The sequence below is a fragment of the Myotis lucifugus genome, unplaced genomic scaffold (genome assembly GCF_000147115.1).
Source record: "Myotis lucifugus unplaced genomic scaffold, Myoluc2.0 scaffold_389, whole genome shotgun sequence".
Classification (NCBI taxonomy): domain Eukaryota; kingdom Metazoa; phylum Chordata; class Mammalia; order Chiroptera; family Vespertilionidae; genus Myotis; species Myotis lucifugus.
In genome coordinates, this window is record NW_005871437.1 from 818,682 (window position 1) to 841,629 (window position 22,948).

General features: G+C 47.3%; 1 protein-coding gene across 4 annotated transcripts in view; it reads left to right on the top strand.

The window, feature by feature from the left end:
• The first annotated feature begins 290 nt into the window (after positions 1 to 290).
• Positions 291 to 22,948, top strand: part of RHCE (Rh blood group CcEe antigens) — a 32,295-nt gene continuing 9,637 nt past the window's right edge. The window contains exons 1-8 of one of the 4 annotated variants that reach the window (XM_023743437.1): positions 291 to 425; positions 3,458 to 3,467; positions 8,001 to 8,190; positions 13,538 to 13,688; positions 16,001 to 16,148; positions 16,953 to 17,119; positions 18,591 to 18,728; positions 21,628 to 21,761. In XM_023743437.1, coding sequence (XP_023599205.1) covers positions 291 to 425; positions 3,458 to 3,467; positions 8,001 to 8,190; positions 13,538 to 13,688; positions 16,001 to 16,148; positions 16,953 to 17,119; positions 18,591 to 18,728; positions 21,628 to 21,761 — 1,073 coding nt within the window. Of the gene's footprint in view, positions 439 to 3,457; positions 3,468 to 8,000; positions 8,191 to 13,537; positions 13,689 to 16,000; positions 16,149 to 16,952; positions 17,120 to 18,590; positions 18,729 to 21,627; positions 21,762 to 22,948 lie in introns of all 4 variants that reach the window. The other 3 variants (XM_006101977.3, XM_023743438.1, XM_023743439.1) reach the window with 3 other exon arrangements.

Consider the following 22,948-nt stretch of genomic DNA (forward strand, 5'->3'; position numbering starts at 1 on the left):
TTTTAAACTGAGCACATCGTCTGCCCTTAGTAGGAATGCAGCAACTACTTGTTGAGTGAATAAATAAATGAATGATTGAATGAATGAATGTTGGAATACATGCATTTCCTCCCCCTCCCTGCCATAGTTTCTCTGCTCCTGTGTTAACTCCATAGACAGGCCGGCAGAGCCAGCCTTGCAGCCTGAGATAAGGCTTTTGGCGGGTGGCTCCCCATCACTCCCTCAGATGGGTGTGGGGACAGAGGGGTAATGCCGGTGCCGGCAGAACCACGCACAGAGACGCACCCAGGATGGGCTCTAAGTACCCACGGTCTATGCGGGGCTGCCTGCCCCTGTGGACCTTAATACTGGAGGCGGCTCTCATTGTCATCTTCTTCTTTTTCGCCAACTATGACAGCTCCTCACAGGATCCGAAGAAGATTGTGGTGACTCATGGAGGTGAGTGCCCAGAGGGGAGGTGGTCACAGAGGCAAATAGAGACGGGGGCAAAGGAGGTCTGTGGTCCTCCAGGAGCCTAAATGGTCCTCTCCACCAAGTCTCCAAGGAAAGGGGTTCTCTGATCTTGTTCCACAGGTTGCACAAAGACGCAGCTCACAATGTAGGCATCACCTCTTCTAGGAAGCCTGCCTTGATTTCTCAGAACAGAGTGAGGAGCCTCCGCTTCTGTGTTCCCAGAATCCCCTTTGACAAATAGTCTTCATCATTCTCCGCTTCCCCCAACTTCTCTCTCCTTAGCAGCAGAATTTCACATTGTTGGGTTTGGGGGTTTTGGTATCTTTTCGAGGTCTCTCATGCTCTTTTCTGTATCAACCACCTTTTGGAAGCTTTAGTCTATTGCTCCTTCTCCATCCCCAGCCCTCTTCTCACTTTGAGGCTGAAAAGTCTGCAATCTGTGAGCAAATCCAAAGCCATAAGGTACGGCTGAAAGGGAGTGTAGGATGGTTGTTATTTTATATACAGCTAAAAATATTTACAGAGGATGATGACAGCAACTCAGGTGTCCACAAGACAGATGTCCACCGTGGTGTGGCTTTTGTTTTTCACAAAAATTGAGATGAGTTTTCAAGCATCTCATGATAATGGACAGATCTCCTTGTGAGGTTCCTGAGACAAAGCTGACCCTTGAGTCTGGTGAGTCCTTGCTTGTTCCTCAGTGATGTCAAATGACTAGTTCACTGGAAGCAAAGGGAAGGTACTCTAGGCCCTCAGCAGTGGAAAGTAGGACAAAGAGATGACTTAGAGAGGGAAGCCCCTACACCACTTAATGGGCTGGCACAGAGGGGCCCTTGCAGGCAAACGAGGCCTGGGCACAGTTCTAATTCATTTCCATTTACTTTAATTCTTCTCAGTCCAATACAGTGTAATTCAATGCATTCATTCATTCATTCATTCAACCCTCTATTACAACCAGTGTGGGATCCAGACACATGCTAATTAGAGCTGATATTTATTGAGCTCTTACTATATACCAGGCACTATTCTAAATGCTTTCACTGAACCCTCACAGTAACCCCAGGAGATAGGCCCTCTCATGATCTCTGTTTTTCCTCTGGACGTTAAGTCATTTGCCCAAGGTCACTCAGCTAGCAATAGCACAGCACATTTAAATTTGGGCAGCTTGGTTTTAGTTTGCATGCACTTAGCCATTATTCTTCATGACCCCATTTTATAGTGGGTTGAGTCACTTCTCATATAACCAGTAGGCATTGGGGCCGGTGTTCCAGCTTCATTGATTGGCTCCAGGGTCTTCACCCCTATGCTGTGCTGCTAACGTGGATAGAAAGTGTCCTCAGACACCCACTTTATATAGACGCACAGAGGAGGGCCGACAACCAAGCGGGAAGATGACTACCCAGCCAGGTCGGGGAGGCTCAGCAGGAGTTAATCATGTGAAAATGGGAGGCGGAGAGCTCAGCAGGAATCGCTGTGTGTGTTGCAGGTTCAATCTCAGTCCTGGTGGGGGCAACCAATGTTTCTCTCTCATATGAATGTTTTCTCTCTCTCTCCCACCCTCCCTTCCCCTTTCCACTTTTTCTTAAAAAAAAAACAAAAAAAAAACGGAAAAAATATCCTCAGGTGAAGATTAACTAAGTAATAAATAAATATATAAATAAATAAAAATAAGTAAAACTGGAAGTGTTAATATCTTCCTCCGGCCTCTATGGATTGTCTGAGCCTCTATGGAGCATCTCCTGAGGTGTGTTCCCTGCTCTGATGACAACTGGTCTGGGTAATCTGTGATGAGGCCAATGGGCAAGGGGAGCACAGGAGAAGCAGAGTCAGATTTGCGGGATATTCAGGAGGTAAAATCAGCTGCCCTCGGTGAAAACGGAGTTGTCAAAGATGGCTTCAGGTGTGTGGTTTGGCAGATGGAGGTGCTAGCTCCTGAGATGACAAGCCAGGGGAAGGGCAGATTGTGGGGTGAATGGATAAGGATATGTTCATTTTAGGCTTGGGGTTGCGGTGCCTATGAGATGACTAAGAAAGGCAGAGTCTATCAGTTATCTATTGCTGCAGAACAAACCACTCCCAAACTTAGTGCCTTAAAATAGCAACCCTTTAATTTGCTCATGATCATGATCCTATGGTTTATTTAGCACCTGGGGCTGGGCTCAGCAATGAGGTTCTTCTGCTGGTTTCACCTGAGGTCACTCATGTAACTCCAGCCTGGAGGATTACCTGGGGCAGATCGCCTCAGATGGCCTCATTCACATGTCAGGTAGCTAGCTAGGTGGGGGTTGGCAGCTGGCCCATGTGGTGCCAGCACACGAGCCTGGAATTCGTCACATGGCAGCAGAAGAGTTACTGCAGTAACAGAGGGCAAGCCCCAATATGCAGGAACTTTTCAAGACTCTGCTTGTATCATGTTTACTAATGTCTCATTTGCCAAAGCAAATCACAAGGCCCAACCCAGGTTGGGAGGGATCCACATTAAAAGGCATGATTCATTGGAGGCATTACTGTGACAATCTGTCACACGGAGCCTGCTCTAAGACTGCCAAATTGGGGGTGGGGGTGGGGGTGCAGCCTGGGCCCTGCACTGTGACTACCACCCAGGTCCCTCCCCCTGTACTCCTCAGAAGCAGGAGGAAGAGCTACTGAAAGACAAGAGGGTTTTGCCAGTGACACGGGAACACCCCCAAGTCCTGGTACCTTCCACATCTTAGCTTTGGCTGCTCCTCTGGTTGGGAAATCTCTTTTTCTCTGCTGCAGGGATGAGGGTGGGATAGAGTCTGTGGGGAGGGGAAGGCAGCACGCGGCTCCATGGATGGCCCCAGTCGGGGCTGCAACAATCAGCAGCGGAGAACACAGTGTGGAGGTCAAGCCCACCGTCTGAGGGCAGAAGGAGGTCCTGACATCAGAGCTGATGGTGCTGCCGTATCAACAGGCCAGAAGGAGGGGCAAGGGTGGGTGGGAACACAGAGCCAGGGTCACTGGGGCATCCAGGCCCGAGGAGGGGTTGGGGGGTACAGTCTTACCCAAAGTCACACAGCTAACAAGTGGCAGGCCTGGAATAATAAGTACTAGTACTTACCATGCACCCAGTGCTAAGTGGAGTGATTTCCAATGCTAACCAGCAAGTTCAATGTTCACAGCAATCCTCTGATCAGGCACCATTGTTTTCATACCCATTTTACGGATTAGAAGGCTGGGACACAGAGGCAGAGCCAAGCTGTGAACTTGAACAACCTCACTCAAAGGCCCACACTCTTCACCATTACACTGTATACACTATATGGTGAGGCAGGATGGTGTAGTGGTTATGCCCGGATAGTCGGGATTCAGATCTCCCACCACTGTTGGCTAGCTGTGTGACCTTGGCATCTCTGCCTCCCTTTCCCCATCTGTAAAATGGGGATAGTGTATAATACCTACTGTGTGAGGTTGTTGCCAGTTAAGGCTGTGAGGCGCTTAGAACAGAAGCTGGTATGTGGAGGGCACCGTGTATGTGCCTGCTGTTACCATGATAGTAATTATTGCCTCATCTCAGGCTCCTGGGACTTTTGTAAACATCTGCGGGAGGCCTGCCTTAGATGGTGAAATTCCCCTCGGGCGCCCAGTCACTGGGGCCCCTGGAGCACATAAATTCCTTATCAGCCAGGAACACCTTAGAGTCTTTAGCTTATCAGACCAGCGGCTGATGCAGGTGCAGCACAGGCTCTGAGAGGTGGAGGCTGACGCCAATGAGGACACCTGGAGCTGGGACCCAGCCTTGAAGGGGGGTCCAGGCAGTGAGATGTGGGAGGAGCAGGTGTGGGCCTAGTGCCCTGGGAGAGGAAGGGGGAGGGAGCAGGGGGTGAGAAAAGAGGGGGCCTGAAATCATGTTATTTACTGACCAGTGTGGGGTGAATGGGCTCTGTCAACAGCTCCCAGAAACTGCCACCCTAATCCCATCCCCCTGGCTGAAGCACACCTCCCCTCAGGGACAGTGTGGGGCCTTGGAGAGCAAGGCCCGGAGCTCCTGTACTCAGCAGCGGTGGCTGCTATGCCTGATGAAGCCCCCACCCAAGATCTTTCTCACATTTAGGGCCCCACCTCTGCCCTAATCCTGGTTCCCTCCTCCCCCCCCACCCTGTGCTCCTCCATACTGATCCCCTCCTCGGAATATGCCAGAGCAGCGAGGTCTTTAGAGAATATCAAGTCCAACTCCCAGGTATTACAGATAGGGAAACTGAGGCCCAAAGAGGGCAAGGGGCTTACTAAGGTCCCTTAGGGAGGTGAGGGCAAACAAGAACAAGAGATGGCCTAGCCTGGTGGAAGGGCACCGTACCTGCTGGCATGCTGTGTGCCTTGGGGAAGTCACAGGCTTTCCCTAGTCTCTTTCTATAAAACTAGAGGCCCGGTGCACGAAATTCGTGCATGAGGAGGGTCCCTAGGCCAGGATGGTGATCAGAGCTGGCCGGGGCCTTCCTTCATTCTGCGCTGCCCCCTGGTGGTCACCGCATGTCATAGCGAGCAGCTGAACTGTCAAACTCCCAAGGGGACAATTTGCATATTAGTCTCTTATTATATAGAATGGGAGGAAAATTGAAGGGTCTCCCTATTCATGAAATCTTCAATAAGTCTGAACCCTATGCATATAGTGTTGCTGCAAATGGCAGGTATGGTTTTTTAACAGCAGTGTTTAATAAAAGATTGAATTTGAATATCTAAAGTGGGGTGTGCAGTGCCCAGTTGGCTACCGGCCTCACCACTCCCAAGTAGGCATTGCACCCTTCACACACATGGTTTTCTGCTTGGCTTCTGAAGGAATCTGAACAATCCCAGGATGAACCCCTCTACAAAATGCCCCCTCCCACCTCCATCCCACCCCCATTTCTAAGAGGATGCGAACAGGAGAAGGAGGCATTGCCTGCACCCCTCCCTCACGTCGGAGAAGAAGGCGCAGGAAGTTGAATCCTCCGGAATGCCCACTTCTCACCCGCCCCCCACGTCCCCGGATTCCATGGTGGTCCTCAGGGGTCTCCTACACCCCAGTGTTGTCAGATGGATCTGGGAACATCAACACCCACCCAAGCCCCATGTGCAAGACCCTAGGCGTGTTTTCTGCAATGAAAGTGAGTTTAAATGTAAACTGAAGGGGCTTTTTGAGACTTTGGAGAGTTCTGGTTATGAGTGCTCTCCGTGTGCCAGGCACTGTGCCAATATTCAGCTGCTGAGGGAAGTAAGCAACCTACAAGGCCACATGACTGTGAAGTTGAAACGTGTAAACTGCTATTTTTATACATCAAAAATGGCCAAATATTGGCAGTTTAATATGGTTTACCTAATAGGGAATGATAGAGCTGGAGTCAAATAGAACTGTCTAAACTCAAAGCCATGCTTTTTTTCTTTTGCTTTTTTTAAAGTTGTTTATGATCTACAACTAAATTGTAGAAAATTTAAACACTGAAAAATTGTTAAAAGTAAAACTCTCCCAAACCAGAGATAACCTCCAATGGCGGCGGGGGGGGGGGGGGGTAGGTTCCTTCAAAGTCTCTCTCCAGGCATTTATACACGTGTAAAAGCAGTGGGTGTTTGTTGATAAAATAGTCTTTCCTGTTCAGAGTGATTCTGTGCACCATACCACTGGATTCTGGCTGCCTGACAAAGGCGGTATGAGTATTTTTCCCATTTAACAGATGACAAAACTAAAGGGAAGATAGTGTTTTAGTTAAAGGCACAGGCTTCAAAGCTGGTCCTCTAGGTATACATTCTGGCTCTACCAGCTGAGGCAAGTTTCTTTTAAAAAAAATATATTATTGATTTCAGAGAGGAAGGGAGAGGGAGCAAGAGATAGGAACATCGCCCTGACAGGTTTGGCTCAGTGGATAGAGTGTCAGCCTGCGGACTCAAGGGTCCCAGGTTCGATTCCGGTCAAGGGCATGTACCTTGGTTGCAGGCACATCCCCAGTTGGGGGTGTGTAGGAGGCGGCTGATCAATGTTTCTCTCATCGATATTTCTAACTCTCTATCCCTCTCCCTTCCTCTCTGTAAAATAATCAATAAAATATATATATTTTTAAAAAGAGATAGGAACATCAATGATGAAAGAGAGTCATTGATCGGCTGCCCCCTGCTTGCCCCACACTGGGGATCAAGCCCACAACCCGGGCCTGTGCCCTGACCGGGAATCGAACCGTGATCTCCTGGATCAAAGGTTGACACTCAACCACTGAGCCACACAGGCCGGGCTGTGGCCAGTGTCTTAACTCCTCTGTGCCTCAGTTTTCCTATCTGTAAAATTATCATAAGAATAGCACCCACCTTGAGGGTCGTTGTGAGAACTAAACCAGATAGTCTGTGTAAAATGCTTCAAACAATGTTGGGCCCCCGCTGGCGAGCTTCTCTTCCCTCTTTTCTGCGTGATCTGAGCCAAGCCACTGGCTCCTGGGCCTTATTTTCTTGTGCTGTGATCAGGAGGTTGAACCGGGTCCTCAATAGCAGCAGTAATTACCTTTCCTGAGTGTCAGCTACCAGTATGTGCCAAGCACTGGTCCTGAGGCTTTACACTTGCTCATATCATTATGCTTAATGATAGCAATAGTTGCTACATTTCCTGAGCACTCACAAATGGGCCAAGCAAGCTCTGACTTTGTGCTTAACCAGCTTAGCTCATCTAATCCTTCCCTCAACCCTGCATGGCATGCATGTACTATCCCCATTATTCAGATGAGAACATTGAGGCTCAAAGAGGTGAAGTAACTTGACCTTTAATGTCACTTCCAGCTGCCATTCTGTAAAACTCTGATTTCATGCAACCCTCTACCTCAGCGATTTTGAACCAGTGTGCCACAATAATTTTTTAAAATATATTTTTATTGATTTCAGAGAGGAAGAGAAAAGGAGAGAGAGAGATAGGAACATCAATGATGAGAGAATCATGGATCGGCTGCCTCCTGCTAGGGATCAAGGTGTCAACCAGAGCAGCCCTGACTGGGAATCAAACCGTGACCTCCTGGTTCATAGGTCGATGCTCAACCACTGAGACACATCGGCCGGGCGCCACAAGAATTTTTAAAGCTTGCAATACCTGACTATTGAGTCAGGGGCACTGACCTCTTTCCCCTTAGATTGCCAAATTTAAAAAAAATGACAACATGCCAGGCTGGTGTGGCTCACTGGTTGAGCATCAACCTATGAACCAGAAGGTCACTGTTCGAGTACGGGTCAGGGCATATGCCCAGGTTGCAGGCTCAATCCCTAATGGGGGGCATGCAGGAGGCAGTTAATCAGTGATTCTCTCTCATCATGGATGTTTCTATCTCTCTCTCTCCCTCCCTTCCTCTCTAAAATCCATAAAAATACATATTTTTAAAAATGACAACAGCCAACACAACAATAGGCCTCTGGTGTGAATGAATCAAAATTATACCGTTTTTGTCAGATCGGCAAAAAATAGAATATATTTTTTGATGTGCTGCAGAATTTTAGTAATGTGCCCTGTGATGGAAAAGGTTGAAAATCACTGCTCTCTCTTGTCTGCTTCTCTTCCTCCTCCTCGGTATCTCCTCCCTTAGCCATCTTACAGGATGTTATGGTCATGGCGGCCCTGGGCATGGGCTTCCTCACCTCGTCTTTGTGGAGATACGGCTGGAGCAGCGTGGCCTTCAACCTCTTCATGCTGGCCCTCGGGGTGCAGTGGGCAGTCCTGCTGGATGGCTTTCTGGAACATCCCCCTTCTTGGAAAGTGGTCATCAAACTGTCCAGGTAACCCCATGGCTGCTGGATTCCTTTCGGGTTCTGGAGGGTATGGGGCCCATGAGGGTGGATTCTAGAAAAGCCAGATGTCTACTTCTCTTCCTAGCATCAGACCTATGCAATATTTAGGACATACTTCCAGTAGCAAATTGCTCATTGTCCATCTAAAATTCAAATTCAAATCCCTAAGTCTTTTATTTATTATTGGGTATAATTTTGGAAAGTTACCCAGTTAATGAGGATTCAAATAAAAATTAAGAGTTAAGACAAAAAGAAATAGAAATGTCACACTCTTGAAAAGAAAGAAGTAGTCTCAGTCCTTAAATGCTGATCAACAAGATATAGCCATAGCTTTACTTTCTATAAATCAATTTTGATCCATTTAGATGCATTAAAATTAACCCGTGTTACTAGAAGTCAGAATAATGGTTGCCCAGGGAAGGCGGTAGTTATTGATTAGGAAGGAGCACAAAGAGCCTTACGGGGTACAGTAAGTGTTTTATGTTATCTTGAGTAATGGGTACACACGGGTATATACTAATATATTGAGCTACACACTTTTTAAAAATGATATTAGCATTTGACAGGAGGAACGAGGTAAAATTTTTCCTTAAAACGCATTATTTTTGTTTGTTTTATGGAACTCCAAATCTCTGTCCTGCCCAGATGATGGTCAATATCATTTTAGGCATCTTGTGGAACTGGCCACCTCTCAAGGCCACTCCATCCTCCCCTCGAAGACCCTGCTAAACCTCTGAGCACTGCGGTGGAACATCTATCTGTCTATGAGCCAGGCACCGGACAAACACGATTTTGTGTAAGCCTTCTAGTAGAGGTCTAACCTGGTATACAGGCAAGGAAACAGGCTCAGAGAGGGTAAGGCACTTGTCTAGCTAGGGTCACACAGCTAAGTGGTGACATGGCTTTAGCTTTGTCACACTCCAGGTAGTCAGGATATGAAACATAGAATAGTCAGCTCCCTACTGGCCCTGAAAAAAAATGCTCTCCCCATTTTTTTCTTCTATCTAGAAAGTTTTAGAGCTAATCCCCATGGGGATTTGATCACCCCAGTAATCACATGGGATACAACACAGGGCACTCTGGGGGGGCTCTGACAGTGGTGGCCCTGGTCTTGGTGTTCCTGCCGCCTGGGCATAATGCCACTCAAACCTTCAGCCTCCCGTGTTTCCGCCCACAGGCATCTCTGGGCGGCTCCTTCTTTGAGGTCCTGCCCGCAGGGACCTGTTTATTCTTGACTCAACCTAGAAAGACAAGAAGAGGTCATTTACAGTCTGAGTGAACTTCCCTGCCCCGCCTCTGACCAGTGGACCCTCCCCAGTTGTGACCCCTGGTGAGACTGGCATCACAGATCTGAACAATGGGCTCCTTCCTGACCTTTCCAGCTGGACTGGGCTGGTGGGTGGCGCCCAGATGGGTCCTCTCCCTCAGCCTCACCCGCTCTGTGAAGTCTGACTTGGCACCGAATTGGTTCAGCCTTGAGTCATCCATGACCAGTTCCTTCAGGGCAGAGCCCTTACTTATTCCAGCTTTGTCCTTTGTTTTCCTCACATAGTAAGGAATTCTAAATAATTCCTGGTCCCTGTGAGACGCCTCCCCTTGCCCTTTGCCCCCTGACCTTCCCTCTGAAGTCCTTGACCTTAAGCGGGACCCTACGTTGGCAGCAAGCACCGGGGGAGCTGTGTCCCGACTTCAGAGCACAGTCTTTGAGTCAGGCCAACTAGGTTTGAACCCCATGTTTGTCATTCACTGGCCGTGTGGTCATTGCCAAAAAAAGTCTCCTCTTCTAGTCTCAATGTGCTCTTGTGTGAGATGGAGAGACTGAGTGGTACCCTAGCACCATTTTCAGAAGATTACTTGGATTAAAATTTAAATGAGGAAGTCCTAGCCACAGCAATCAGACAAGAAAAATAAATAAAAGGCACCCAAATTGTAAAGAAGTAAAGTTGTCATTATTTGCAGATGACATGATACTGTATATAAAGAAAACTACTAGAACTAATAAATAAATTCAATAAAGTGGCAGGATACAAAATTAATATCCAGAAATTGGTAGCATTTTTATACACCAATAAAGAACTATCAGAAAGAGAAATTAAGAAAACCTCATTTACAATTGCATCAAAAAATAAAATAAAATATCTAGGAATAAATTTAACCAAGGAGATAAAAGACCTGTGCTCAGAAAATTATAAGATATTGAAGAAATTAATTGAAGACAAAATAAATAAGTGGAAGCATATCTTGTGTTCATGGATAGGAAGAATTTGCATCATTAAAATGTTCATCATTAAAATGATGCATCATTAAAATGCTACCCAAAGCAACCACTAGATTCAATGCAATCCCTAACAAAATACCAATGACATTTTTCACAGAACTAGATCAAATAATCCTAAAATTTATGTGGAACCACAAAAGACCCCAAATAGCCACAGCAATCATGAGGAAAAAAAGAACAAAGTTGGAGGTATCATGCTACCTGATATCAAACTATACTACAAAGTTATAGTAATCAAAACAGCTTTGTACTGGGATAAAAAAAAGATCAATGGAACAGAATCAAGAGCCAGAAATAAATCCACTCCTATATGTTAAATTAATATATATCAAAGGAGCCAAGAATATACAATGGGGTTAAGACAGTCTATTCAATAAATGGTGTTGGGAAAATTGAACAGATATGTGCAAAAAAAAAAAAGGGGGGGGGAAGAAGAAAAGAAACTAGACCACCTTCTTCCACCATACACAAGAATAAATTCAAAATGGACTGAAAACTTAAATGTAAGACCTGAAACCATAAAAATCCTAGAAAACATAGGTAGTAAAATCTCTGACATTGCTCTTAGAAATATTTTTTCTGCTATATCTCCCCTTGCAAGAAAAACAAAAGAAAACATAAACAAGTAGGACTACATCAAATTAAAGTTTTGCACAGCAAAGGAAACTATCAACAAAATGAAAAGTCAACCTACTGAAGGGGAGATTATATTCATTAATGATACAATGTCACTAATCATCAGGTAAATGAAAATTAAAGCCATAGTAAGATATTACCTCACACCTGTCAGAATGGCTATTGTCAATAAATCAACAAACAACAAAAGTTGGTGAAAATGTGGAAGAAAGGAATCCTCGTGCATTGTTAGTGGGATTGCAAATTGGTACAGCCACTATGGAAACAGTATGGCGTTTCCTCAAAAAATTAAAAATAGAACTACCTTATGACCTAGCAATTCCACTTCTGAGTATATATTTGAAGAAATCCAAAACACTAATATGTATGCACCCCTATGTTCATGGCAGCATTATTTACAATAGCCAAGATTGGAAGCAGCCCAAGTGCCCATAAATAAACAACTGGATTAAAATGTGGTCCATATATACAATGAAATATTACTTGGCCATAAAAAAGAATGAAATCTTACCATTTATAAAAACATGGATGGACCTACAGAATATTATGCTAAGTGAAATAAGTCAGACAGAGAAAGATAAATACCATATGATTTCACTTACATGTGGAATCTAAAGAACTAAATAAAACAGAAACAGACTCATAGATACAGAGAACAAACTAATGGTTGCCTATGGGAGGGGGGTTGGGAGGCTGGGTGGAAAAGGTGAAAGGATTAATAAGTACAAATTGGTAGTTACAATATGCTCTTGGGGATGTAAAATACAACATAGGGAATATAGTCAATAATGTAATAACTATGTATGGTACCAGGTTGGTGCTGGAATTAGGGGGTGATCACCTCATAAATTATATAAATGTCTAATCACTATGCTGTACCCCTGAAACTAATATTGAATGTCAACTGTAATTGAAAAAAATTTAAATGAGGTGATGTAGTTGCAAGCCTGTTATACATGACGCTTAATAAATTATTATTGTGACGTTGGTTGTAGCATCATCATTATCAGCTCCGGCCTGCGGACTGAAAGGTCCTGGGTTCGATTCTGGTCAAGGGCATGTGCCTTGGCTGCGGGCACATCCCCAGTGCGGGGTGTGCAGAAGGTAGCCGATCGATGTTTCTCTCTCATCGATGTTTCTAACTCTCTATCCCTCGCCCTCCTTTCTGTAAAAAATCAATTAAAAAAATTTTTTAGCCGAAACCGGTTTGGCTCAGTGGATAGAGCGTCTGCCTGTGGACTGAAAGGTCCCAGGTTCGATTCCGGTCAAGGGCATGTACCTGGGTTGCGGGCACATCCCCAGTGGGAGATGTGCAGGAGGCAGCTGATCGATGTTTCTCTCTCATCGATGTTTCTAACTCTCTATCTCTCTCCCTTCCTCTCTGTAAAAAATCAATAAAATATATTTAAAAAAAAAAAGAAAAAAAAATTTTAAATAAATAAATAATTAATTATTATTGTGATGTTGGTTGTAGCATCATCATTACCAGCTCCCAGGTGGAAGGGGGTGTCTCAGAGCAAGGTGCCCAGGCAGGATGGGTTGGTTTAACCACCATGTATTGCTCTAGTCAGTGCCACCTCCCCCAGGAAGCCCTCCTTGATGAGTCCACTCTATACTGTTCTTTCCCTTCAATGTCTCCCTCTCTAGCCTCGTTACATCAGGGTTCATAACGTCAGTCAGCCCTGTCTCCCCAGCTGAATCGTAAGTTCCTCAAAAACAAAAATTGTTTTATCCTGAATCCTCACACTGAGCTTGCTCATTTGTCAAGAGGAGGAAGAAATCAGTAATAGTGCTAATAATGCCGGCTTCTACTCCTCAGTCATTCTTTGCGCCATCACGGTGCCAGACACACGTGCACGAATATTCCTTCTAAGCCCCACAGTATTACCATGAGATCTTATTATCACTCTTAGTCCACAGACAGGGAAACAGGCTCAGTGAGATTAAACAGCTGCTCAAGAGGAAAGGCTGAGACTGGAAGCCAGGCTTGTCCTACTTCCAAACCCAGTACTTCTCCACTACCTGGGAGAGGGAGAGGCTAGGGTGGCGGGCGCGCGGGCGGCAGATGAAGAGCGCCCTCTGTTGAGCATTTGTGAGCAATGACGGCAGAAGAAAAGCCGTGGGCAGAGTCCAGAAGGGAGCTGAGGGAACGTTTGGCCTGTAACTCACAGTGACATTCCTAGGAGAACCGCCGAGCACCCTCAGTGTGGATGAGAGATCAATCTCTCCGAGTGTAGACGCCACCCTGATGGGTGGAATTCTTGCCTTCTGTTCTCCTCCTGTGTCCCGAGTTTCTTGAACAGAGCCAGGCGGAGAGTAAGAAGACCCTCAACAAGTGTTTGTTAAATGAGTGAATGAACGAGTGAAGGAATGACAGTCATCCTTCCTTCTTCGCCCTCCCCGTCTCCCCTCTCTCCCCAGGATTCAGCAGGCGACCATGAGTGCCATGTCTGTGCTGATCTCTGCGGGTGCCATCCTGGGGAAGGCCAACCTGGCGCAGCTGGTGCTGATGGTGCTGATGGAGGTGACAGCCTTTAGCGCCATGAGGATGATCAGCCGGCAATTCCTCGTTGTGAGTCATGGTGCTGTGAGGGCGGGCGAGGAGGTGGAAAGCGGGGCCTCCATTGGGTGAGGCTTCTGGGATGTTAAATAACACAGCCAGGCCCAAATGGGGTGACAAAAGTGGGGTCTATGCTAAATGTTTAAACATAGCAAATGAATGCCTTTCACTTCCAAAATATGACACTGTAGGAATCACAAGATAATTATGGGATGTGTGAAAAGATCATTCCCATTCCCCCATCTCCCCCAGCCGTGGTCCAGCAAGCTGCATGGCCAACGTCTTCTTTCAAACCAGTCCATGTGTGTCACTCACTGTACATGGGACCTCATTGGGGAAACTGTCCAAAGCCTGAGGCTGAGGCCACTGGTGAAGGTGGGGCCAGGCCAGACGGTTCTCCCAGCGCTTCCGCTGTAGTTGTGACCCTGTGGTCAGCTGGCCACAGACGAGAAAGCTGACGCCCAAGATCACACAGCAAGGTAGTGGCATTTGTCTCACGACTGAAGATGTCAACTTTGATCACTTGTTAAGAAGGTTATTTCAGTCATTTTGGTTTGCGGGGATGGTGGCTTAACCCAAAGTGAGGTCACGGAGGTATGGTGGTGAAAATTCTGCCAATTCTGGATATTTTTTGAAGGCACAGTTGAAAGGATTCAGGAGTAGCCCACTAAGTGAGTTATTAAGGATTACTAAATTGGATATTGATAAAGCAAAATTAGCATATATCTAGGATTTACTAAGGACTTCAGTTCAGTGATGAGAAGTCTGGCTGTTTCATGTTGCAAAGTTTACAGCACTTATCACTCCATGAAATTCTGCCGAAAAGTAGGAAGCAGTTGGGGGCATGGCCGTGTGGCTTCTGGCCCCACCTTAGTGGACCTCGGCCAAGAGCATTTACTTATTTATTTATTTATTTATTTATGTTCATCCTCACCTGAGGATATATTTTTTAAATTGATTTTAGAGAAAGGAAGGGAAAGGGAGAGAGAAAGAAACATCAATGTGAGAGCGAAACATTCAGTTGCCTCCCACACACACCCCAGACCCCCCAACTAGGGATCAAACCCACAACTGGGTATGTACCCTGACTGGGAATCGAACCTGTGACCTTCCGATGTACACTCCAACCAACTGAGCCACACCAACCAGGGATGGCCAAAAGCATTTAAAAGCTGCTGGTAGCCCAGCCGGTGTGGTTTAGTGGTTGAGTGTCAACCTATGAACCAGGAGGTCACAGTTCAATTCCTGGTCAGGACACATACTGGGGTTACGGGCTCAGTCCCCAGTTTGGGGCATGCAGGAGGCAGCCGATCAATAGTTCTCTCTCATCATTGATCTCTCTCTCTCTCTCTCTCTCTCTCCCTCCCTCCCTCTCCCTTCCTCTCTGAAATGAATAAAAATATATTTTAAGCCACTGTGGAAGACAGTATGGAGTTTCCTAAAAACAGAACTCGAATTTGACCCAGTAATCCCACTTCTGGGACTATATCCCAAGAAACCAGAAACACCAATCAGAAAGGATATATGCACCCCTATGTTCATAGCAGCACAATTTACAATAGCTAAGATTTGGAAACAGTCTAAGTGCCCATCAGCAGATGAGTCAATTAAAAAACTGTGGTACATCTACACAATGGACTACTATGTCGCTATAAAAAAGAAGGAACTTTTACCATTTGCAACAGCATGGATGGAACTGGAGAGCATTATGCTAAGAGAAACAAGCCAGTCAGAGAAGATAAATATCACATGATCTCACTCATATGTGAGATATAATGGTCAATATAATCTGATGAACAAAAATAGATCCAGAGACAAATGGCAGAGGAGGGTGGCGGTTAGAGAGCAACCAAAGGACTTGTATGCATGCATATTAGCATAACCCATGGACACAGACACTGGGGCGGTGGGGGCTTGCCCTGGGTGGGAATGGCTGGGGGAGGGGGTCAATTGGGGGAAAAGAGACATATGTAAAACTTTAGACAATAAATTTTATATATATATGTGTGTATGTGTATATATATATATATATACATATATATATATATATATATATATATATATATATATATATATATAATATGAAATAAAAATAAAAGCTACTGGTAAGACCAACCAGCAACCTCCCTGGAATAGACACTCAGCTACTCATGGGGCTCCTCTGAAAGGGGAACTGCTGGGCTGGATAAGCTTTTTCAAACACCCGTCTCATGACTTTAAGTCACCCCTCCTCTGTGAAGCTCAGATCTTTCTCCAAGGAACATGGGGGTTCGCCCGTGGGCAGAGGGTGCCGACACTCACTGCTCCCGCTGGGTTGGTTGCAGGCGGACAACCACGTAAGCATGATGTACATCCACGTGTTTGCGGCCTACTTTGGGCTGACCGTGGCCTGGTGCCTCTCAAGACCTCTCCCCAAGGAAGCGGAGGAGAAAGAGCAGAGGACGACGAGCCCCAGCCTGTTTGCCATGCTGGGTAAGGGCGAGGCGGAGGGGAGGTCTGGTACCTGGGTGAGCAAGAGGCTCCAAAACTCCACGGGAAATCCTTCACCAGCCTGCCCCGTGTCTGAAGCCCTCCGCCACGACTCATCTCCCCACGTGGGGTTGGATGAATTCAGGCCTTTGAGTGAAGCCTTCCCCTCCGGGGTACCTCTCTTCATTCATATCCAAAGGAGAGGAAAACTCCCTCCATTGGCGTTTCAATAAGTTTATCCAATCTGTTTGGCCTCAACTTAAAGGAGGGAATTGGACAAGTGAAGGGCCCCGAGGTCGAGGAAAGGAGAGGGTAGGGACTGAAAAGTAAAACTGGTGTATTTTGACAAGCTGCAGTGAAAACGATGAACTCAGACTGTTGGGGGAGGCTTAGAGGCTCATGACACCCAGTGAGCTCCGCAGCAGGCGACTGGGTGTCAGGCCATGGGGCTGAATGAAAGCTACTGATGTGTGTCACTCACTGTACATGGGGTCTCATTGGGGGAAACTGTCAAGTCTAATGCTAACTTTTAAGATAAGCCTTTGGCCATCCCACGCTGGGTCAGGAGGGCTGGGGTTTGGTGATTCAGCTCGCAGGGCCTTGGCTTCGCTGCCTGTGAAGTATGTTGGCCCGGCCCTAGCAACTTGAGATTTCAGGAAGCACATGTGTCTGGCCTGAAGTCACATAGCTGGAGGGTGATCAAGCTGAGATCTGCCTGCTCCGGGCTGCTCCCGCCTCAAGTCCGCCGAGGCTCAGGCTCTGGAGCAGGAGTTCTGGTTCTGGCCACTGACCCTCTCTGGCCCCCAGGCACCCTCTTCTTGTGGATGTTCTGGCCGAGTTTCAACTCTGCTCTGCTGACCATACCGCACGAAAGGAAGAATGGCGTGTTCAACACCTACTACGCTCTTGCGGTCAGCGCCGTCACCGCCATCTCCCTGTCGGCCTTGACTCACCCCCAAGGGAAGATCAGCATGGTGAGGAGGGGGGCTGCCCCTGGGCCGCCCTTGGGTCTCCCAGGCCCCACACACGTGTTCACGCCCCGCCCCCCAGCCCCAGCCCCCAAGTTTGGGTGGGGGATCCTTGTCCGCTGTGTCATGGGGCCCAAGGGAGAGCAGCAGCTTGTAAAATGGGCACTGGAGCTTAGGAGACGGCGCAGTGGTGAAAGGCTTACCAGGGGAAGGGATTTAGTCCAGCAGCATTGGCATCAAACAGACCCAGGTTTGACCCCCATTCCTGCTAGTGATGAAAGCCAGCCGCCAGGAGCAAGAGTCAGTGAGGGGTGGAGGGGAGGGGAGACTAGAATAGAACGTGTCAGCCTTTCCTCTTAACCCAAGAAGTGTCAAGATTGGAATAAGAATCAGAAGTAAAGAAGTAGGTTAACCCAGCCGCACGGCCTTGGTGAAGCCACTTAAACTTTGTATGTAACACGCTACACGTGGGATAAGTTCTGGGCAAACATTAGCTGCCATTATCAATGGAGCCGGGAGATCGTGTGAGTTTTGGGTGGGGGAGATGGTGGGAGTGTAGAGCTAAAGGCAAAACAAGTTCCCATGATAATCAGGGCATGGAGTCAGCCAGCTAGAGGTGGTGGGGAAAGTTCTAGACAGGCAGTGGGGCCTGGAGTGGAGAGAATGTGGCCACGGATGACAGGTGAACAGTACTAAGGGGAGGCAGGTGTCCCCACAGGTGAGCTCCATGGTGACAGGGACTCTAGGGTCAGACAAGGTGGGGTCATCCAGGGAGGCAAGTTTGGCCATCAGGTCAGGGAAGCCCCGAAGCTGGTCCGAGGGCCCAGAGCTCCTAGACCCGGTCAGAGTAGAGGGGGGCGGGGGGAAGAAGCGTAAGAGGAGGCAAGGCCCAGTCCAGAGGAATGAAGGACAGAGCAGAGATGTGATCCGGGACTCAGCTTATTGGGTCCATACAAGTGGCATAGGCTCCAAGTAGCAAACACTAATAATAAAAATAATAAAAACTATAATAATGGCTTATATTTAATGGGCATTTACTCGTGTTCTATGCCAGGCACTGGGCTAAGGGTTTTTTTCTTTTTACATGTGGTAACTCATTTATTTCTTACAATAACCTGCATTAAGCAGGTACCATCAGAACCCCGTTACCTGGTAGAAAAGTTGAAGCGCTGAGCTGTTAAGTGCCCAAGGACACGTCACTAATGAGCGTGAGGGTGGCTGAACGCTGAGAAACTAGACTTTCAAGCTGATTCTCTAAATGCCGCCCAATCAGGGTGACTGCTCCCTGAGCCTGAGAAGTGGGGTGAGAGGAGACCATTGGTAAAGTCCAGGTAGTTTAACAGGGGAGTGGATGGTTTCAGGATCACTGAGGAGGGAGGACCTTACAGTAGGGCCTACCAGCTGGCTGAGGAACTTTGGGGAAGATGCTGTCCTCTCTGTGTCTCACTTCATTCACCCACAAGCTGTTTCTTTGCAGACTCATATCCACAACGCAGTGCTGGCGGGAGGTGTGGCTGTGGGTGCCTCGTGTCACCTGATTCCTTCTCCTTGGCTGGCCATGGTGCTGGGCCTTGTGGCTGGGCTGATCTCCATCGGGGGAGCCAAATGCCTGCCGGTAAGGAGCTGGGCAGCGAACACCCTCTGCTTTGTCTTGGGCCAGAGGACCCTGGGGCCATGGTGGACCATCATGTGGTGCCAGAGGCTGCACCAGACAGGTGTTGGCACCCTCTCGGTTTAAAAGCTTGGGGTGCCGAAACCGGTTTGGCTCAGTGGATAGAGTGTTGGCCTGCGGACTGAAGGGTCCCAGGTTCAATTCCGGTCAAGGGCATGTACCTTGGTTGCGGGCACATCCCCAGTAGGAGGTGTGCAGGAGGCGGCTGATCGATGTTTCTCTCCCATCGATGTTTCTAACTCTCTATCTCTCTCCCTTCCTCTCTGTAAAAAATCAATAAAATATATTAAAAAAAAAAAGCTTGGGGTGAAGGACCCGCCCAGGCTGGATGGTACATGTGTTAGGATCTGGGGAGCAAGTAGCAGAACCCATTCAAGCTTGCTCAGACATTGGGGGAATTTTTTATAAGGCCCCTGGGTTGTCATGGGACCCAAGGACAGAAATGCTCCTCGGAGCCCAGGAATGGCTGGTATCGGGGATGGGAGTGTTTTGGGGAGCCCAAGAAGTCCCTGATCCCCTTTCTTTGTTTTTCCCGAATATCTGCTTTATTCTCACTCTGTAGACTTCCTTTCTGTTCTCCTACTGCTACTCCACATGGTGGAGTGTAGTATCTCTTTGCAAGAAAGCAGCTGGGTAACATCTCTTGGCCCTGATTCCAAGTTCTTTGAAGAAGGAGCTCATTGGCCTAACTTGGATCCCGTGCCCATCTTTGGCTGGGTGGGGGTGGGGCGTGCTGTACACACAGGGCGCTGCCCATGAACCGTGAGGATGGGGGTGGGAAGGGCAGCGCCTAGAAGAAAGATGCTGGCTCATCGTCAGGGCATGCCCACTTCTGATTGTTTAGTTCTTCTAAGTGGATGGACTTTCCTTCCTTCAAAATTCAACAGGCACAGATACTACCAGAATACTTCATTATAGCCAGTTTGTTATTGATACACTTCTAAAGGAAATATTTAGGAACCACAAATCTTCATGGCTTTTGAAGGCTTGGTGGAGAATAAAGGAGTATACTTTTGGGTGGTAAAGGAAGCTGAATTTGACTGACAGTGGATATTCAGGGAGGCAGTTTCAACTCCAGATAAGGAAGAAATTACCAATAGTTTGATTTGAGCAGAGTCTGATTTTCATCTTTGGAGATGTCTTTTACCTCCTCTGGCTTGGAGGCCCTATGATGAAAGGAGGAAGTACACAGCAAAAAATAAATTTAAAAAATGCATACATTGTCCAGCAGGTGTGGCTGAGCAGTTGAGCGTCTAGCCAGAAACCAAGGGGTCACTGGTCCAATTCCTGGTCAGAGCCAAGTAGGGGGCCTGCAGGAGGCAACGGATTGATGATGTTCATTTCGCATCGATGTTTCTCTCTATTCCTCTCCCTTCCTCTCTCTCTAAAAATCAAATTTTAAAACCGTATTTTAAAATGCGTAAGTTATCATCAGTCTTAGAGTCCATCACTCTACCTGTGCTTCAATTTCCTTGACTCTATCACTGGGGGAACAATTCAAGGATGATTCTCTCACTCATTCATTCACTCATTCACTTATTCATTCACTCATCACCTATGTCTTCACATTTATCCTGCTTCCCAAGCTGTAGCGCAGTGAAGACAATGGACAAATAAGACAGCTCAGTGCGATGACTGCTCCAGGGCACAACCACGCCAGCCTGAGACGTGTCAGGAAATGCTCCCCAGAGCAGAGGTTGTCTCCGCTGAGCACTGACACATAACTAAGATTAGCCAGGCGGAGAAGTGGGAAGTGTGTTCCAGGCAGAGGAGCAGTGTGTTCAGAGGCTCAACAGGGAGAAGAGCAGGTGGCCCAGCCAGGAAACAGAAAGATGTTCTCTTGACTGAAGCGTTGGGTTCACCTGGGAGTGCAGTGGGATCAGAGTCTTGAGAGATGGCTGGTGCTCAGGTATATCTCCTGAGCAGGCTGAGGAGTCTGGGGTTTTATTCTGCAGACAATGGGGAATCTAAGGAGAAAGTAGCCTGAACAAATTCTCATTTGTAGCCACATCTGTTGGCTGATGGCCATCTGGGAGGCTAAGTGGTAAGGTGGAGGAGCATTTGAATGGGAGTCTGAAGGTGTGGTCACATTCTTTTCTTCTGACTTTTATTCTAATCAGCCTTTGTCTTTGGATGGCAGTTAAGTTTGGGCCAGACCAGTAGGTCTCGATCACCTCCCAGGGACATGTGACGATATCTGGAGACATCCTTGGTTGACACACTGGGTTGGGGGTGCTACTGGCATCTAAAGGGTACAGGCCAAGCAGCATCCTACAGTGCACAGGACAGCACACTCACAACACAGAATTAGAGCCCAAAATGTGAGTAGTGCCTGGGTTAGATCCTTGCTTCTCAAAGTGCGGTCCGTGGACCAGCAGCACCGGCATTCCCTGGGACTTTGTTAGAAATGCGGAATCTCAGGCCCCAGACCTTCTAAATCCAACTCTGTGGTTTACCAGGCTCCCCAGGTAATGTGAGCGCACGTGCAAGTCTGAGAATGCTTCTTTTTTTAAAAATATATTTTATTGATTTTTTACAGAGAGGAAGGGAGAGGGACAGAGAATTAGAAACACTGATGAGAGAGAAACATCGATCAGCTGCCTCCTGCACACCTCCTATTGGGGATGTGCCCGCAACCAAGGTATATGCCCTTGACCGAAATCAAACCTGGGACCTTTCAGTCCGCAGGTCGATGCTCTATCCACTGAGCCAAACTGGTCAGGTTGAGAAGTGCTTCTTACGTGAGCCCTAAAGCCCATCCCTTTGGGTGGCCCAGGTGTTAAGAGTGGTAGGGAATGTCAGTCTCACATGCAGATCTACTGATAATGATGTTTGTCCCCAGGTGTGTTTTAACCGCGTGCTGGGGATCCATGACACTTGCGGCGTGCACTACACCTTTGGCTTGCCGGGTCTGCTCGGAGGGATCGCCTACATCGGGCTGATGGTGCATAAGATAAGCTGGTCCAAGAATACCATGTGAGTCACTTGGCTGATTCCCTTAATACCCGAACCTAACTCAGGAAGCAGTGTGCCCAGAGCCGTTAGCCGGGGTGCATGCATTCAGGGCCAGGCACTAAGCAGGCCTCAATGAGTATTTGTTGGCCAACTTATTCAGAAATTCTTCCCAGCCCCTAACTTGTGTGGAGTCATCACCTCTTCAGGTTACTTCTTCCCAAAGCGGGCAGCTTGGGTGCAAGGCAAAGGCAGATAGCCCTGAGGCCCCCCCAAACAGACAGAGCAGGACAACCAGGCCCAAGCCAGTTGAGTGAGTCCATGTTTCAACCTTTGATGGTGTAGGTCATGTGAGGAGTTGCCGTGGAGTCAGACTGGTCTTGACCTCTTACAAGCTGGGCACGCTCCCTAACTTCTCTGAGCTTTGGTCACCTGGTTTTAAATGAAGATAATGATAATACCTCCCCTTATAGGATTGTTGGAGGCTGCCTGAGGCCAGGAACCATGTGGTTTAGAGGATTAAATAAGTGAATGTAGGAAAACGGTAGACACTCTACTAAGCATTAGCAAAAGATTCAAAATCATTAGAAAAATTGTGTGGGCCAAATTCCAGGCTGCTAATCAGGAACATCTGGACCATTTGTCCTTCTAGATCCCAAATTCTGTGATTCCGCGGCTCTCCTAGAGCAGTGGTTCTCAACAGCATCAACATCACCTGGGCATTGGTTAGAAATGCAAATTCTAATATCAGGGGGCTCAATCTATAAAGTATATGATTGTCCAACCACTATGCTATAACCTGAAACTAATCCTATATAATAAAGAGCTAATATGCTAATAAGACCAGATGGCGGAACGACTTTCCGGAATGATGGAGGGGGGGGGCACAGGGCCGAGAGGCAGCCGGGGCTGCGAAGACTTACTCTTGCACGAATTTTGTGCATCAGGCCTCTAGTACAAAACAATTTTGAATGTAAGCTGTAATTGAAAAATAAAAAAAATTTTAAAAAAGAGCCCTCGCTGGTTTGGCTCAGTGGATAGAGCGTCGGCCTGTGGACTGAAGGGTCCCAGGTTTGATTCTGGTCAAGGGCACATGCCCGGGTTGGGGCTTGATCCCCAGCAGGGGATGTGCAGGAGGCAGCCAATCAATGATTCTCTCTCATCATCGATGTTTCTTTTTTTTTTTTTCATCATTGATGTTTCTTATCTCT